Below are 16,888 nucleotides of genomic sequence, written 5' to 3' on the forward strand. Positions count from 1 at the left end.
TTGCCCAAACTACGCTAGTTTGATTCTCACCGGATGTGGGATACATAGGCAACCCCCATCGGGTCCAACTTTTCTTTTGCAAAATAACCCAAAAAGAACAAAAATTTTATTTTATTTTAAATAATTAAGGTGATTCTGTTCTTGTCAAAAATAGCCGAATATCCCCAAAAGGAAGCCGGAAGGCTGTTTTTGCAAGAACAACCGTCTTTGGTCTTCTTTTAAAAATTTTGCCCGGTTAGCAAGAACAACCTTAAAATCTTCCTCCGGAAGTGCTGAAAGGCCGTATTTGCAAAGCCGAGTTTTTACCTTTTAAATGAAAATCTGAAAAAGTGTCAGCTTTGTTTTTGAGTCAATTGAATCATGATTTTTGCTTAATCACCCTAAAAAATATGCAGAATGAGCACAAGTCAGAATTTGCCAATAACAATCGTGAACAAGATCCCTTTGGAGTTGCATATGTGGTGGGATTATCTGAGTAAATCGGGACAAGACACGGTCAATCTATACCTAGGAGGCTTCACTGGGTTGCTGAAGATCAATCCTAGGGGAGATATCATAAAGGCGTTGGTTACATTTTGAGACCCGACCCACAACGTATTTCATTTCTCAAATTTTGAACTTACCCCAACATTGGAAGAAATAACCGGATATATTGGGGGTCCCAAAGTTCCTCTAAGACACTAGTACCTGATTGCTCCAAGGGTCGTAGCCGTACACAGGTTCCTAGACTCTTTGAAAATAAGCAGGGGGGTCCACAACCCAGACTTGGCAGCTGGTTTTTGTACTTTGCAGTTTATATACAACAAATATGGTCATATATGGGGGTTCAACAAGCCGGAAAACAAAATCTACAGCAAAGGAAACCGCCTTAAGTGGGAAGAACACATGTGTTTTGCTTTTATGGTGGTCTTTTTGGGACTTTTGGTGTTTCCTAGAAAAGATAGGAATATTGACATACGAGTAGCCGGGGTTTTCAGCACTTTACTTACTCAGGCTAACAACACCCTCGCACCCATGATAGTAGCTAAAATCTTCCGCGCTCTCACAACCTGCAAAGCTGGAGGAGACTTTTTCGAGAGGTGCAACTTGTTGCTGCAGATGTGGATGATTGAACACCTATGCCATCATCCTCAATTTATGAGTTATGGGTCGACAAAGAAAACATGCATAGAAGAATTTTATACGAGGGTTGATGGGATCAGCTTGCCAGAAGGGGTCACAGAGTGGGTAGCACGCCTCCGTTCCATCACTGCAAACCAAATAGAGTGGACATTTGGATGACTGCCTGTGGATGAGATCATATACATGCCAGCCACCGGGCCTCATTTCCTCTTGATGGGACTCAGGAGTATCCAGCCTTATGCCCCATATCGGGTTTTGAGGCAGCTGGGGAGATGCCAAATAGTTCCGAGAGATGAAGATCTTAGTGCCCAAGTAGTCGAGATCGGACCTAATGGTCAGTTTCATGAAGCAGCAATCCGCCAAATTTGGAGCAAATGTCAATACTTAACAGCAAATACCTGCGTACGTGATCGATCCAAAGGTAAGGTTTCACCAGGGTACCTGGCTTGGTATAGAAGAGAAATTGAGTTTGGGAGGCCGACCAAAAGAACCCATCTTCAGGAATTCATTGAGGCGTCACAAGAACAGTGGGCTTGGTTGGCCAAGGAGAATGAGTACAGGGCCACAATCAGAAAGTTGGAAAGACAAGTCAAAGAACTTCAATTTGAGAATAGCTTGCAAGCCGCGGCGGACGAAGGTGAAAAGAAAAAGCTAGCCAAAGAAAACGAGGCCCTTCGAGCCCAAATTCAGAAAATGAAAATAGCGGCAAAAAACCCCGCCCGAAGTGCTAAAGATGAAAAACTTATAGATAACCTAAGGCAGAAAGTGGGCGAATACAGTTTTGATCTAAACAAAGCAGAAAATGAATTAGTTAGGGATCGAAAGCAATTGGATAAGAACGCGGATGAACGACCGCGCTTGATTAAGCAATTGAAAGAGAAGTATGACAATGAGGTTGTAGGGTTAAAAAAGAAGGTCATTACCGCGGAGAATAAAATGATCAAACAGGCGAAAGATTTCAAGGCTGAAAGAGAACATTGTTATACAACATTGGCACAATTAGAAATAGATTTGCAACAACTTCAGGAGCAGAATCATGTGGCCGAGCAAACTTTGGAAGCCAGGGCCCAGCAGATCGGGCTTTTATTGTAGGAAAAAGGTGTCATAAGAGAGAAAATTAGAAACATCGCCGATTACATTGTTGTGAAGTGCCAAGCCTGTGAGGATATGACTCGCACCACCTTCTCCGCGGCAACGATGACATTTGTTAAACAGATAATGAGTGACTTGGATACACTTCAAAGGGATCTTGCATATAGGCCCGCGACGAGACCGAATGATGTCCCGCGGGCACCAGGAGCATTAATGTATTCATGATTTTCGTTTGAGTCTGTATTTCCTTTTCCGTTAGAGTCCGTCAGTTGTTTTGAGTCTGTATTTTCTTTCTGCTGGAGTCTGTCAGTTGTTTTTGAGTCTGTATTTTCTTTTGTTGGAGTATGATAGTTTATTTTTGGAGTCTGCATTTTGTCTTTGCATCAGAGTCTGTTAGTTTCTTTTGGAGTCTGTTAGTTTTGAGTCTTTGTAATCAAAGCATTTGCTTTTTATGAAAATTGAAAATCCCAAAATGTTTTATTATTTACTTTCACACTTATCTCCCAGAACTACGCTCGGTATGATTCATGTGGGGTCATGATACGTAGGCAATCTCCAAAGGATTCGACCATAACCAAAATAAAAAGAGAAGAAAAAAGAAAAAAGAGAGAGGTAAAACAAGAAAAAAAATAAGAAAAGAAAAGAGAGAAAAAAATAAGAAACCATGGGGCGGAAACCATGAGAGATCAAACAAGGAAAGGCAAGAATGAAAAAAAAAAGAGAAAAGAGAAGTTGCAAATGAAAATAAGGAAAAGCCGGGATGACGCAAATAGCCGATCAAATGCATAATAGAAATAGTTAACTGCTTAGGTGCATTCATTCCCTAAAATGTGCGGTTACCAATCTGTTAAAGTCCTAATCACTAACAAGGTTGTTGTTGATGTATTGAGTCCAGGAAGGTGGTTAGTTGATTGGCATTCTGGCAACTCATTCCTACAACACCTGGTCAAAAGACAAGCTGAACATGGCCAACCAAGAACTGGAGGCAAGCATTGTCGATCCGTCAAAAGAGGTGGATGAATCAGAGGTTAATTTGAGAGATGAGTTATATAAGCTGAAGCAACAAATGACTGAAATGTACTAGGCCTGGGCAAAGGGGCATCCACCACCGGTTTATCCTGCCAACCCTGCTTATATCCCACCATTGGCTCAACCTCAAGAACCTCCCACTGTGAACTCATCTCCAACCTTTCCCCTCTACCAATAATGTTACGGAACCACTTCCCAAGCTCCACCACCCAAACAAGTCTCATACCCTTCTCCACCAGTCACTCCCGTCTTTGTGGCACCTCCACCTGCTGCATTACAACGATCTTCCAGTGAGCCTCTGTTCCAAACTCATGATAACCAGTATTACCCCCCCGAGCCCACCCCCGAGGCCACCTTTAAAGTTCCAGAACCATATTCTTACACCCCTCATATTGATCTCCTGACAGAGACTGAAAAGCCACCCAAAAATCCCTAACATGAGGAGATGATTAGAAAGGTCAAAAGCTTAGAACAATCGTTCAGAGATATGAGGGGGTTGGGAGGTCAAATAAGTGTGGCCTATAAGGATTTATGTCTGTTCCCGGATGTTCAGTTACCATCAGGATTCAAGATGTCCAAGTTTGATCTGTACGACGGGCATGGAGACCCAGTAGCACACTTAAGAGGATTTCTTAGCAAGATGAGAGGAGCAGGCGGAAGATATGAATTACTGATGGCCTATTTCAGCCAAAGTGTGAGTGGATCGGCATTGGAATGGTATACCAGACAAGATCACAGCAGGTGGTACACATGGGATGATTTGGCCCAAGCCTTCGCCTTCCATTTTCAGTACAATCTTGAAATTATCCCAGACCGTCTTTCATTGACGAAGATTGAGAAAAAGCCTAGTGAGAGTTTCAGGGAATATGGATTCCGTTGGAGGGAGGGAGCAGCGAGGGTTGACCCTCTGATGAAAGAAAGCGAGATGGTTGATTATTTCTTGCAGGCCTTAGAGCCCACTTATTTTGGTCATTTGGTGTCAGCAGTGGGCAAGTCCTTTAATGAGGTTGTAAAAATGGGAGGCATGGTAGAAGAGGGACTCAAGTCTAATAAAATCATGAGCTACTCAGCAATTAAAGCAACCACCCAGGCCATTCAAAACGGTACTGGGGGTGTACTCGGGAAGAAGAAGAAGAAAGAGGATGTTGCGACAATTGAGTCGGGAGCTTGGGTCGGATCCAGGGGCCCTTCACATTACTACAACCAGCCTCGACCCTATCACCCAACTTACTACCACACTCCATATATCCCACCACAACACTACTACCCACAGTCAGATCCCTATTTTTTTGTCCATCATGCACAAACATACACTCAACCTCCCGCTCACGCGCAATGGCATGCGCCAGCTCCACAAAGTACCTACCCAGCTCCACAAAATGCCTATCTACCCCCAAGAGCCTACCGAAATCCCCCTGGAACAGGTTTCCAGCCCAATCAGGCCACCAAGAATGAGAGGTTGCAGAAGAAGAAGACTTTCACTCCATTGGGAGAATCCTATACCAGTTTGTTCCACAGGTTGAGACAATTAGGTATGCTGAGTCCGATTGAACCAAAATTGCCAAATCCTCCCCTGAGGAATATTGATCACTCCGTGAGTTGTGAATATTGTTCTGGTGCCCCGGGGCATGACACAGAGAAGTGCTGGCAATTGAAAACAGCTATTCAAGAACTCATTGATACTAATCGGATTGAGGTCCAAGCTTCGGAGGCACCTAATATCAACCAGAACTCATTGCCAGCTCATCATGAGACGAATATGATTGAGATAGTGCATAAGGGAGGGGAGCCTAAGAAGCCTTTGCAAACTGTCATGATGATTCGGTCCAATGAAATATGCCATTTGAAAAGTCAACAAGTGAGAAGTCTGTGATTAAGTTGAGCGGGACAAATAGTGAACCATCTGTGGTGGTCAAGAAAGGGTCCTCAAGTGACATGGCAGTAAAACAAGAAAGAGCAAAAGTGATTATGCCAGGAATGGTGAAAAAGCTTGTGGTAATTGTGGAGGGTGCTAGCACAAATCCTGTCATTATCAAGCCGGTAACTCAATTACCGATGATCAATAGCAAGGCGGTCCCGTGGAATTATGAATGAGTGACAGTGACTTACAAGGGGAAAGAGGTTAAAGAAGAAGTTTGTAAGACCCATGGTTTGACTCGATCGGGGAGATGCTTTGCCCCCGAAGAGTTGAGAAAAGCTAAGATCTCCAAAGATAACCCAGTATTGGCGAAGAAAGCTATGACTGAGGAAGAAGTAGAGGAATTCTAGAGAAAGATGAAAGTGCGAGACTATTCCATTGTGGAGTAATTGAGGAAAACATCGGCTCAGATTTTATTATTGTCATTATTGATCCATTCAGACGAGCACTGTAGGGCTTTGATGAAGATCCTGAATGAGGCCCATATTCCTAACAAAATCTCAGTAAACCACTTGGAAAAGATAGCTAACAAGATATTTGAAGTAAACAGAGTCACTTTTTCTAATGATGAATTGCCCGTGGAGGGTACTGAGCACAATAGAGCCCTCTATCTGATGGTGAAATGCGAAGATTCCGTTGTTACTCGGGTACTGGTTGACAATGGTTCCAGCGCGAACATTTTCCCTCTCTCCACTCTGAACAAGTTAAAGGTGGATGATGAAAGAATTCACAAGAACAGTAGCTGCGTTGGGGGATTCGACGGTGGAGGGAAAGATTCAGTCGGGGACATAGTGCTTGAGCTTACAATAGGGCCAGTTGAATTTACGATGGAGTTCCAGGTGCTGGATGTGGCTGTGTCTTACAATCCGCTGTTAGGTCGACCCTGGATTCATGATGCCAAAGCGGTCCCGTCTACTCTACATCAAATGGTCAAGTTTGAATGGGATAGAGAGGAAATTGTTGTGCATGGTGAAGATAATTGGTGTGTTCTCAGTGATGCCATTGTTCCATTCATAGAGTTCGAGGATGACAAGGGGCCATGGGTTTATCAGGTTTTTGACACGGTATCGGTAGAGAAAATTCCAGAAGGGAAGTGCGTTCCAACCCCGAGGGTAGCTGCCGCATTAGTCATGGTAGCTACCGAAATATTGAAAAATAGTTTTGTATCGGGCAAGGGTTTGGGTGCATCTCTTCAAGGTATCGTACAGTCGGTGTCTCTCCCCAAAAATTTGGATACATTTGGTTTGGGGTTCAATCCCACAACTGCGGATGTGAAAGAGCTAGAAAGTTGAAACAGAGGGCCTGGGTCCTCCCAAAGCCCATCCCACGGCTCTCCAGATCATTTGTCAGGTCTGGCACCAAGAAACGCCCAGTGACAACAGTTCCCAGTTCAGTGATTGATGTAGATAGAGATTTGATTGGAAAGTTCGAGAGGTTATTCGCCGATGTGAACATGTTGGAAGCTGGAGAGGGTTTGAGTAAAGTGGATGTGCAGTTTGTTGGGCCCAGTGCAAAGACTAACAATTGGGAAGCTACTCCTCTCCCCACCAGGAAGGAGTTTTGGTAGTTTGCTTTGATTTCCTTTCAGTTTATCCGGATTATTCCAGGGTTGTAATTCAGATTCTATGTTCCTTCCGTTTGGACGTATAAACCTTGTTATCTTTAATTTTAATGAAACACAATTTCCTTTTTTTCTTCCTTCCCGATAGTTTCATTTTTGTTTTTCTTTTCTTACTTGTACAGTTCTTTTTATGCTGGCTTCAATGATATGACATGCATGAGGAATCTCTGACCCAGTCTTAAAAGCCAATCTAATTCTGAAATAGTAATTCAAAAAATAGAGTGTGATTATGAATTGGAATATGATAAGGATGAGGCCTTTGAAGAGATTAGTAAAGAATTAAGCCATTTTGAAGAAAAACCCAAGCCTAACCTGAGTGATACAGAGGCAATCAATTTAGGGGACCCAAATAATATCCAGAAAACTAAGATAAGTGTTCACCTGGAACTACAAATGAGGGAAGAGATAATCAAAGCATTGTTTGAATTCAAAGATATTTTTGCATGGTCCTACAACGACATGCCGGGCTTAAGCACTGACTTGGTGGTTCACATATTGCCCACTGACCCGGTATTCCCTCATGTCAAGCAAAAGCTGAGGAAAATTAAAACTGATATGAGTGTGAAGATCAAGGAAGAGGTCACCAAACAGTTCGATGCAAAAGTCATTCGGGTCACTCGGTATCCCACTTAGTTAGCCAATGTAGTGCCTGTGCCAAAGAAGGATGGCAAGACCAGGGTGTGTGTTGATTACCGTGATCTGAACAAGGCAAGCCCCAAGGACAACTTTCCACTGCCAAATATCCACATTCTGATTGACAATTGCGCCAAACACGAGATTGGGTCTTTTGTGGATTGCTATGCGGGCTATCATCAGATCTTAATGTATGAGGAAGATGCAGAAAAGACAGAATTCATCACGCCATGGGGAACATAGTGCTACAGGGTCATGCCTTTTGATTTGAAAAATGTTGGGGCAACTTACATGAGGGCAATGACAACCATATTCCACGACATGATACACAAGGAGATCGAGGTTTATGTGGATGATGTAATCATAAAGTCTAGAAAGCAGTCTGATCATGTCAAAGATTTGAGAAAATTCTTCCAAAGGCTTCGCAGGTATGATCTTAAGCTCAATCCTGCAAAATGCACATTTGGTGTGCCATTTGGAAAATTATTGGGGTTCATAGTCAGCCGTCGAGGTATTGAATTGGACCAGTCAAAGATCAAAGCTATCCAAGAATTGCCACCCCAAGGAACAAAATTGAGGTGATGAGTTTATTAGGGAGGTTGAAGTACATCAACAGGTTTATTGCTCAGCTTACGACAACTTGTGAGCCTATCTTCGAACTGTTAAAGAAGGATGTTGCGGTCAAATGGATAGATGAGTGTCAAGAAGCATTCGATAAGATAAAGGGGTACTTGTCAAACCCACCTGTGTTGGTGCCACCAGAGCCGAGGAGACCTTTGATTCTGTATTTGATTCATTTGGTTGTGTGTTGGGTCAGCATGACATTACCGGCAGGAAGGAGCATGCCATCTATTATCTTAGCAAGAAGTTCACATCTTACGAGGTTAAGTACACTCACCTTGAGAGGACATGTTGCGCCCTAACTTGGGTAGCACAGAAGTTGAAGCACTATTTGTCATCTTACACTACTTACCTCATCTCTCGTTTGGATCCGTTAAAATATATATTTCAGAAGCCTATGCCTACAGGGAGGCTCGCAAAGTGGCAAATCTTGCTCATAGAATTTGACATCGTCAATGTGACTAGGACTGCAATGAAAGCCCAGACATTGGCCGATCATTTGGCTGAGAACCCAGTGGATGAAGAATATGAGCCTTTGAAGACTTACTTCCCTGATGAAGAGGTAATGCATATTGATGAGTTGCAACCAATTGAAAAGCCAAGATGGAAACTTTTCTTTGATGGGGCTGCTAACATGAAAAGCGTTGGGATAGGAGCGGTACTTATTTCTGAAACAGGGCATCACTACCCTGTTACGGCTCAACTTCGTTTCTACTGTACTAACAACATGGCTGAGTATGAGGCATACATTCTGGGTTTGAGGTTAGCTGTAGATATGGGTGTCCAGGAAGTCATAGTCTTGGGCGACTCGGACCTTCTGGTGCACCAGATTCAAGGAGAATGGGAAACTCGGGATTTTATAGCTTATACCGTACCGACAATGTTTGCAGGATCTTTGTCAACGGTTTCAATCAATAGAGTTCAGGCATATTCCAAGGATTCATAATGAGGTTGTTGATGCTTTAGCTACTCTGGCATCAATGTTACATCATCCAGATAAGGCTTACGTCGACCCTTTGCAGATTCAAGTCCGCGAGCAATATGCTTACTGTAATGTGGTAGAGGAAGAACTTGATGGTGAGCCTTGGTTTCACGATATCAAGGAATATATCAGGATGGGGGTATATCCAGTACAAGCCATAGGTGATCAAAAGAGAACAATTCGACGGTTAGCAAGTGGGGTTTTCTTCAGTGGAGGGATCTTGTACAAAAGAACTCCATATCTTGAATTGTTAAGATGCACGGATGCCAAGCAGGCCACAACTATCATGACCGAGGTACATTTTGGAGTCTATGGACCGCACATGAGTGGGTAAGTTCTTGCAAAAAAGATCCTCCGAGCAGGTTATTATTGGCTCACCATGGAGCGAGATTGTATCAGTTTTGTGCACAAGTGTCACCAATGTCAAGTGCACGGAAATTTAATTCATTCTCCACCATCGGAATTGCATACAATGTCTGCACCATGGCCCTTTGTTGATTGGAGTATGGATGTCATTGGGCCAATCGAGCCAGCAGCGTCCAATGGGAACAGGTTTATTCTAGTGGCCATTGATTATTTCACCAAGTGGATTGAAGCTAAAACTTTCAAGTCTGTGACCAAGAAAGCAGTGTTCGATTTTGTGCATTTAAACATCATTTTGTAGGTTCGAGATCCCAAAGGTGATCATCACAGATAACTGTGCTAATGTCAACAGTCATCTGATGAAAGAGATGTGTCAACAGTTTAAGATTACACATCGCAACTCCACCCCATATCGCCCAAGGCGAATGGAGCAGTCGAGGCAGCCAACAAGAACATAAAGAAGATACTTCAGAAAATGGTGGAAGGTTCCAGACAGTGGCATGAGAAGCTGCCTTTTGCATTGTTGGGTTATCGCACTACTGTTCGTACTTCGGTAGGGGAAACTCCTTATTTGTTGGTATATGTCACCAAAGCAGTAATACCCGCGGAAGTTGAAATCTCGTCCCTTCGGATTGTCACTGAGGCCAAAATTGATGACGATGAGTGGGTCAAAACTCGCTTGGAACAGTTGAGTTTAATTGATGAGAAGAGATTGGCAGCAGTTTGTCATGGCCTGTTGTATCAACAAAGAATGGCAAGAGCATATAACAAGAAGGTACATCCACGGAAGTTTGAAGTGGGCCAGTTAGTATTGAAACGTATCCTTCCTCATCAGGCTGAAGAAAAAGGCAACTTTGCCCCAAATTGGCAGGGACCGTTCATCGTGACGAGAGAATTATCCAATGGTGCTTTGTATTTAACAGATATAGAAGGAAAATGTGTAGAAATGGCCATCAATTCTGATGCGGTCAAAAGATATTATGTATGATCTCTTTGTTTAAATTGTGTTTGTTTGTACTTGGCATGTTTTGAATATTGGAATGACGAAGGCATTTTGTTCTGCTATCTAAACACTTTATTCCTTGTTACCCCATTGAGCCTTATTTATTTTCTTTTATATCCCTCTTTCGGAATCAGTGGGAAAATTCAAAAACGCGAGAAGAGAGAAAAGAGAAAGGAAAGAGTGAAAAAGAAAAAAAAAAGAGAAAAAGAAGAAGAAAGAAAAAAAAGAAGAAAAGAAGGAATAAAAGGAGAAAAAGAGAGAGAAGAAAAACAACAGAAAAAGGGGGAGAAGAAAAGAAAGAAAATCACAACAACAAAGCAATTTCTATGACATGAACTACGTCAGACCTGATTCCTTTTAAGGATACGTAGGCAGCCTCACGGTTCGGTCCCATCAAAATAAAATCCAAAAGTCCCCAAGCAAAGAAACTAGGGCAGAAGTTGCAGTCGTTGCAAAAAATCTGATTCCGAAAGTTGTAATTTTTAACCCATTTGAATTGTTTTGAGCCTTTTATACCCTTTCTTTCTAACCCCATACAAAAGCCCACATTACGGTCCAAAGAAAGACCTTCCGACCAGTCTTTGAAAAATGCCAAGTCGAGCAGGTAGAGGTGATTCATATCAGGGGCAACACTCTGGTCCAAACAGGAAAAAGAATCAAAATGAGAGAGCCTTATTGGTGAAAACCCTCACGGGCACCGTAAGGCGACGAGAGCTGAGAGAAATAAAAATGAGAGAGTCTTATTGGTGAAAACCCTCACGGGCACCTTGAGGCGAAAGTGAGTTGACAGATGAACGGATGAGAGAGGTCTGCAAGTGACAACCTTTTAAGGCACCGCAGGATGAACAAGGTCAGGATTTGGGTGAAGAAATCAGGTTATGGAAATTTTGGGACAACAAAGTATGGCAACTGAAGGTTGGTTGGTTGGACAGACTGGACCGATTAATCCGAAATGCATGTCATGATCATTGGTACCAGACGTTCCACTCAGATAAGTCCCTTTTCTTTTTCTTTTAGCAGTCATTCAGTTTTGGATTCTTCTTATCCTTAACTCTCGAAGTCATTGCATTTCATTTTCTTCCGGGTCTTATTTCTATAAGATGTTTCAATGATAATTTTGTTTGAGCAAGTAAGAGAGGATTTCAAAGTTTACTACCAACTTCCAAAAGTGCAAAGCACAGTGTGGCCAGGAATACCAAAGACAGCATGATGTAAAGTGGGATATAGGGAGTCACCGAAAGTTTTATCGGTGGAATGATTTGGTAATTTCATGGGAGATGCAAAGACTCAGATAAAAGGGTCAGATATGTAAATCAACGATTTGGATATAGAAACTCACGTCATCAAGGGTCATGGGGTTTGAAGGTCAGTCAGAAAGGCAAGCGGTTCAGGGCCAGTTCGGGGAAGCAGGTCAAAACAAAACACGACTGCGGAGAGACCTTCAGCAAGAATGCCATCGACTAAACACCACATTTTAAACTGACAAATTTTCTTTGATTAAAACAGGGGAAGAAAATTTCGGTTGTTCCGGAGAAATCCTCCATAGGGGAAAGGCAAGCACCAGACATGTTTGATTTTTGATTCCCAGGACCCACCTAGATAATGGGGTTTAATTTAAAGTTTTCAGGACCCTCCTGGAAAATGGGACCTAGTTCAAAATTCAGAAATAGCATAATCTAGCATAAATGTATCTCAAAGGAATATAAGCTGGCTTAGAAGTTTGCATGTTCAAGATAGGATTCAATTAGGAGTTTTCAGGACCCTCCTGAATAATGGGACATAGCTTTAAAATTTTCATTGGATAACAAAATTTAGCGTAAGTTCTGGTGTAGGGTAATATAATTTAGATATAAAATAGTCACTCTTAAGATAAAACTTGACTTTTGATTTTCAGACCCTCCTGAAAAATGGGACCTAGTTTAAAATTCAAAACAATCACGAGTAGTAAAATCTAGCATAAATGTACCCCAAGGAATGTAAGATGGTTTCAAAGTTTGCATTTTTGAGATAGGATTCAATTAGGAGTTTTCAAGGCCATCCTGAATAATGGGACTTAGTTTTAAGGTTTCAATTAGATAACAACATTTAGCGTAAGTTCTGTTGTAGGGTAGTATAATTCAGCCGTAAAAGTTGCCACTCTTAAGATAGGACTTGATGTTTGATTTTCAGGACCCTCATGGATAATGAGATTATGTTTTAAGTATTCAGGACCCTCCTGGATAATGGGATACAGTTTTAAGTTTTAAGTTGTCAGGACCTTCCTGGATAATGAGATTTAATTTTAAGTTTTTAGGACCCTCATAGATAATGAGATTTAGCGTAAGTTTTACCGTTAAGAAATAGAATTTAGCTTTCAAGTTTTTACTCTTCAGATAAGATTTAATTTGCAGGACCCTCCTAGATAATGGGAGTTAGCTTTTAAATTCTTAGAGATTTTGGGTAACATGATTCGGTTAACACTCACAGATGTTTCCAATATCAAACTGGGGTAGGAAATTTTCTTTGTTGTTGCCTATTTTTGTTGAAATCAGGCGCCCACCTGGAGAACAAGGGAATACATTCAAGTTTCAGCAATCAGAAGCCCACCTGGAGAACAAGGGAATACATTTTCAAGTTCAGCAATCAGGCGCCCACCTGAAGAACAAGGGAAATTTCAAGTTCAGCAATCAGGAGCCCACCTGGAGAACAAGGGAATACATTTCAAATTCAGCAATCAGGCGCCCACATGGAGAACGAGGGAATACATTTCAAGTTCAACAATCAGGCGCCCACCGGGAAAACAAGGGAGTACAATTCAAGTTTTTTCAAGTTCTTACTGATATTTGGTAACATGATTTAGTTTACAATCACATATGTGCTCAGCCACCAAACTGGGGAGGAAAATTTTCTTTGTTGTTGTATATTTTTGTTGAAATCAGGCGCCCACCTGGAGAACAAGGGAATACATTCAAGTTTCAGCAACCAGGAGCCCACCTGGAGAACAAGGGAATACATTTTCAAGTTCAGCAATCAGGCGCCCACCTGAAGAGCAAGAGAATACATTTCAAGTTCAGCAATCAAGCGCCCACCTGGAAAACAAGGGAATACATTTCAAATTCAGCAATCAGGCGCCCACCTGAAGAACAAGGGAATACATTTCAAGTTCAGCAATCAGGAGCCCACCTGGAGAACAAGGGAATACATTCAGTTTCAGCAAGCAGGCGTCCACTTGGAGAAAGGGAAAACATCTCATATTACAATTCAAGGCGGCAATAAGGGGATTTCACCGGGAGAACACAAGTCAACAAGGCAACAAGAACCACAAAAGAAAGCTTGAAGATATAGATATGATTTCGTAATGCATAGATCATAGTCTAGTCTAGCTTCTTTTATTTTTGACATGGTGTAATAAGGGAGGTTCAGTAAGCAGTAGCAGCAACAACAGCAACAGTGAAATCACAGCTTTGTGATAGTCTCAGCTACCAAACATTCCTGAATTACACTGACCTGATTCCTTTTTAGCCAAGGATATGTAGGATACCTCAGAAGTAGGGTGCGGTCAAGTCTTTCAAAATGCTTCCCACGGAGTATTCAAACGGGTAAAAATCGCTCGTATCCGCTCACTTTATCTTTGCACGAAAACTCTTCGTGTTTCGGGGCAAAGAGGGGCAGCTGTGAGCACGTAATTTTTGCTCTATATGAATTATTCCCATAAATTCAAAACAAAATAATTTTTCCATTGCTTGCAATTTTTGTGGATATTTTGTGGCATTTTCTGTTATTATTTGCATATTGTCGGTGCATGTTAGTTTTGTTTAATTAATAAAAAATACAAAAATACATGGCATGTGCATTTAGGATTTAGTTCCACATGCTAAGATTAATTAGCAAATTAGTTGTTTATAAAAATGGAAAAATTACAAAAAAAAATTTGTTTAATTTGCACTTTTAATTTTAATTTTGAATTTTGGGTAGTTTTCTTTAACTTGTTTTCTTTATTAATTGTGGCAACTATTATTTAGGTTTAATTAGTGCTTTTGATAGGTTAATTAGGTTTTAGGATTTAATTTAGATTTAAATTTAACTTTGAAAAAAAAGGAAAAGAATTATTGGAAAATTTGATTTGAAATAGGAATACAAAAGAATAGAAGGATCAGAATTTGGGCTGCCTTGTTTTACCCAGGCCCAACGTTATTTCCTCCAAAACCCGCCCCAAATTGATCCCAAACCCAGCCCAGTTTCCCGATCCATCTCCCTTTAAGACCAAACGACCCCGTTTAGCTAGTCTTGATCAGGGTCATCGATGTTCCTTGATCGGATGGTCGAGAACTGCCCCCTAGACTATAAAGCTGTCTGAAACAACCCTACCCCCTTCAGAACCCCCCCTTCTCTATCCTCATCGTCTTCAACCTCTAACCCTAGTAGCAAGATCTAGCATAAACGTATCCCCAAAGGAATATAAATTGGCTTCAAAGTTTTTATGCTTGAGATAGAATTCAATTAAGAGCTTTCAGGACCCCCCTGAATAATGGGACTTAGCTTTAAGATTTCCATTAGATAACAAGATTTAGCGTAAGTTTTGTTGCAGGGTAGTATAATTCAGCCGTAAAAGTTGTCACTCTTAAGATAAGACTTGATTTTTGATTTTCAGGACCCTCATGGATAATGAGATGTAGTTTTAAGACCCTCTTAGATAACAAAGTTTAGTGGAAGTCATACCTTTAGAAGATATAATTTAGATCTAAAGCTGTCATTTAACTAGGAGTTTTCAGGACCCTCTTGGATAATGGAATTTAGCTTTCAAATTCATAGAGATATTTGGTGACATGATTTAATTAACACTCATAGATGCGCCCAGCATCAACCTGGGGTAGGAAAATTTCTTTTGTTTTGTTTGTTTTGTTGTAATCAGGTTCAAAGGCAGCAGTTTTAGGGAATACAGTTGAAGTTTTGACAATCAGGCACCCACCTGGAGAGTAAGGGAATACAGTTCAAGTTTTGGCAATCAGGCACCCACCTGGAGAGCAAGGGAATACGGTTCAAGTTTTGGCAATCAGGTGCCCACCTAGAGAGCAAGGGAATATAGTTCAAGTTTTGGCAATCAGGCGCCCACCTGGAGAGCAAGGGAATACAGTTCAAGTTTTGGCAATCAGGCGCCCACCTGGAGAGCAAGGGAATATAGTTGAAGTTTTGGCAATCAGATGCCCACCTGGAGAGCAAGGGAATACAATTAAAGTTTTGACAATTAGCCGCTCACCTGGAGAGCAAGGGAATACAGTTCAAGTTTTGGCAATCAGGCGCCCACCTGGAGAGCAAGGGAATACAGTTCAAGTTTTGACAATCAGGCGCCCACCTGGAGAGCAAGGGAATACAATTCAAGTTTTGGCAATCAGGCGCCCACCTAGAGAGCAAGGGAGTACAGTTGAAATTTTGGCAATCAGATGCCCACCTGGAGAGCAAGGGAATACAATTAAAGTTTTGGCAATTAGCCGCCCACCTGGAGAGCAAGGGAATACAGTTCAAGTTTTGGCAATCAGGCGCCCACCTGGAGAGCAAGGGAATACAGTTCAAGTTTTGACAATCAGGCGCCCACCTGGAGAGCAAGGGAATACAATTCAAGTTTTGGCAATCAAGCGCCCACCTAGAGAGCAAGGGAATACAATTCAATTTTTGGCAATCAGGCGCCCACCTGGAGAGCAAGGGAGTACAGTTCAAGTTCCAGCAGTTAGGCGCCCACCTGGAGAGCAAGGGAATAATGCAGTTCAAGTTTCGGCAATCAGGCGCCCACCTGGAGAGCAAGGGAATATAGTTGAAGTTTTGGAAATCAAGCACCCACCTGGAGAGCAAGGGAATACAGCTAAGGTTTTAGTAATCAGGCGCCCACCTGGAAAGTAAGGGAATACAGTTCAAGCGTTGTAATCAGGCGCCCACCTGGAGAGCAAGGGAGTACAGGTAAGGTTTTGGTAATCAGGCGCCCACCTGGAAAGCAAGGGAATACAGTTAAAGTTTTGGCAATCAGGCACCCACCTGGAGAGCAAGGGAGAACAACACCAGTTTTAAGGAAGGGAAACAATTTAAGTGTCGGTAATCAGGAGCCCACCCGGAGAACAAAGTAACTCAAAGTATTGGTAATCAGGAGCCCACCTGGAGAACGAAGGGAAAGCAACAATGTTCAAAGTAAGACAGTTCAAGTTCAGCAATCAGGCGCCCACCTGAAGAAAAGAGAAAGCACATCAGATTACAATTCAAGTCGGCAACAAAAGAACGTCACCTGGAGAATACAAGTCAACAAGGCAACAGGAACCACAAGATCAAGTTTGAGGATATATATAGTATTTTTGTAATGCATAGATCATAGTTTAGTCTAGCTTCTTTTATTTTGTCATGGCGTAATAAGGAGTTCATTAAGCAGTAGTAGCAGCAGCAGCAACAGTGAAATCACAGCTTCATGGTAGTCTCAGCTACCAAAACTGCCCGAACTACATTAACCTAATTCTTTTATAGCCAAGGATATGTTGGCAACCT

General features: G+C 41.9%; 1 protein-coding gene across 1 annotated transcript; it reads left to right on the forward strand.

The window, feature by feature from the left end:
• Nucleotides 1-5,178: 5,178 nt before the first annotated feature.
• On the forward strand, nucleotides 5,179-15,343 carry LOC138884915 (uncharacterized). The gene is made up of 9 exons (XM_070165782.1): nucleotides 5,179-5,283; nucleotides 5,866-6,254; nucleotides 6,359-6,724; nucleotides 6,959-7,361; nucleotides 8,578-8,694; nucleotides 9,059-9,313; nucleotides 9,683-9,698; nucleotides 9,939-10,229; nucleotides 15,276-15,343. The coding sequence occupies exons 1-9, from the start codon at nucleotides 5,179-5,181 to the stop codon at nucleotides 15,341-15,343; spliced, it is 2,010 nt and encodes a 669-aa protein (XP_070021883.1).
• Nucleotides 15,344-16,888: the final 1,545 nt, after the last annotated feature.

This window comes from Nicotiana sylvestris, chromosome 2, assembly GCF_000393655.2.
Source record: "Nicotiana sylvestris chromosome 2, ASM39365v2, whole genome shotgun sequence".
In the NCBI taxonomy this organism is placed as follows: domain Eukaryota; kingdom Viridiplantae; phylum Streptophyta; class Magnoliopsida; order Solanales; family Solanaceae; genus Nicotiana; species Nicotiana sylvestris.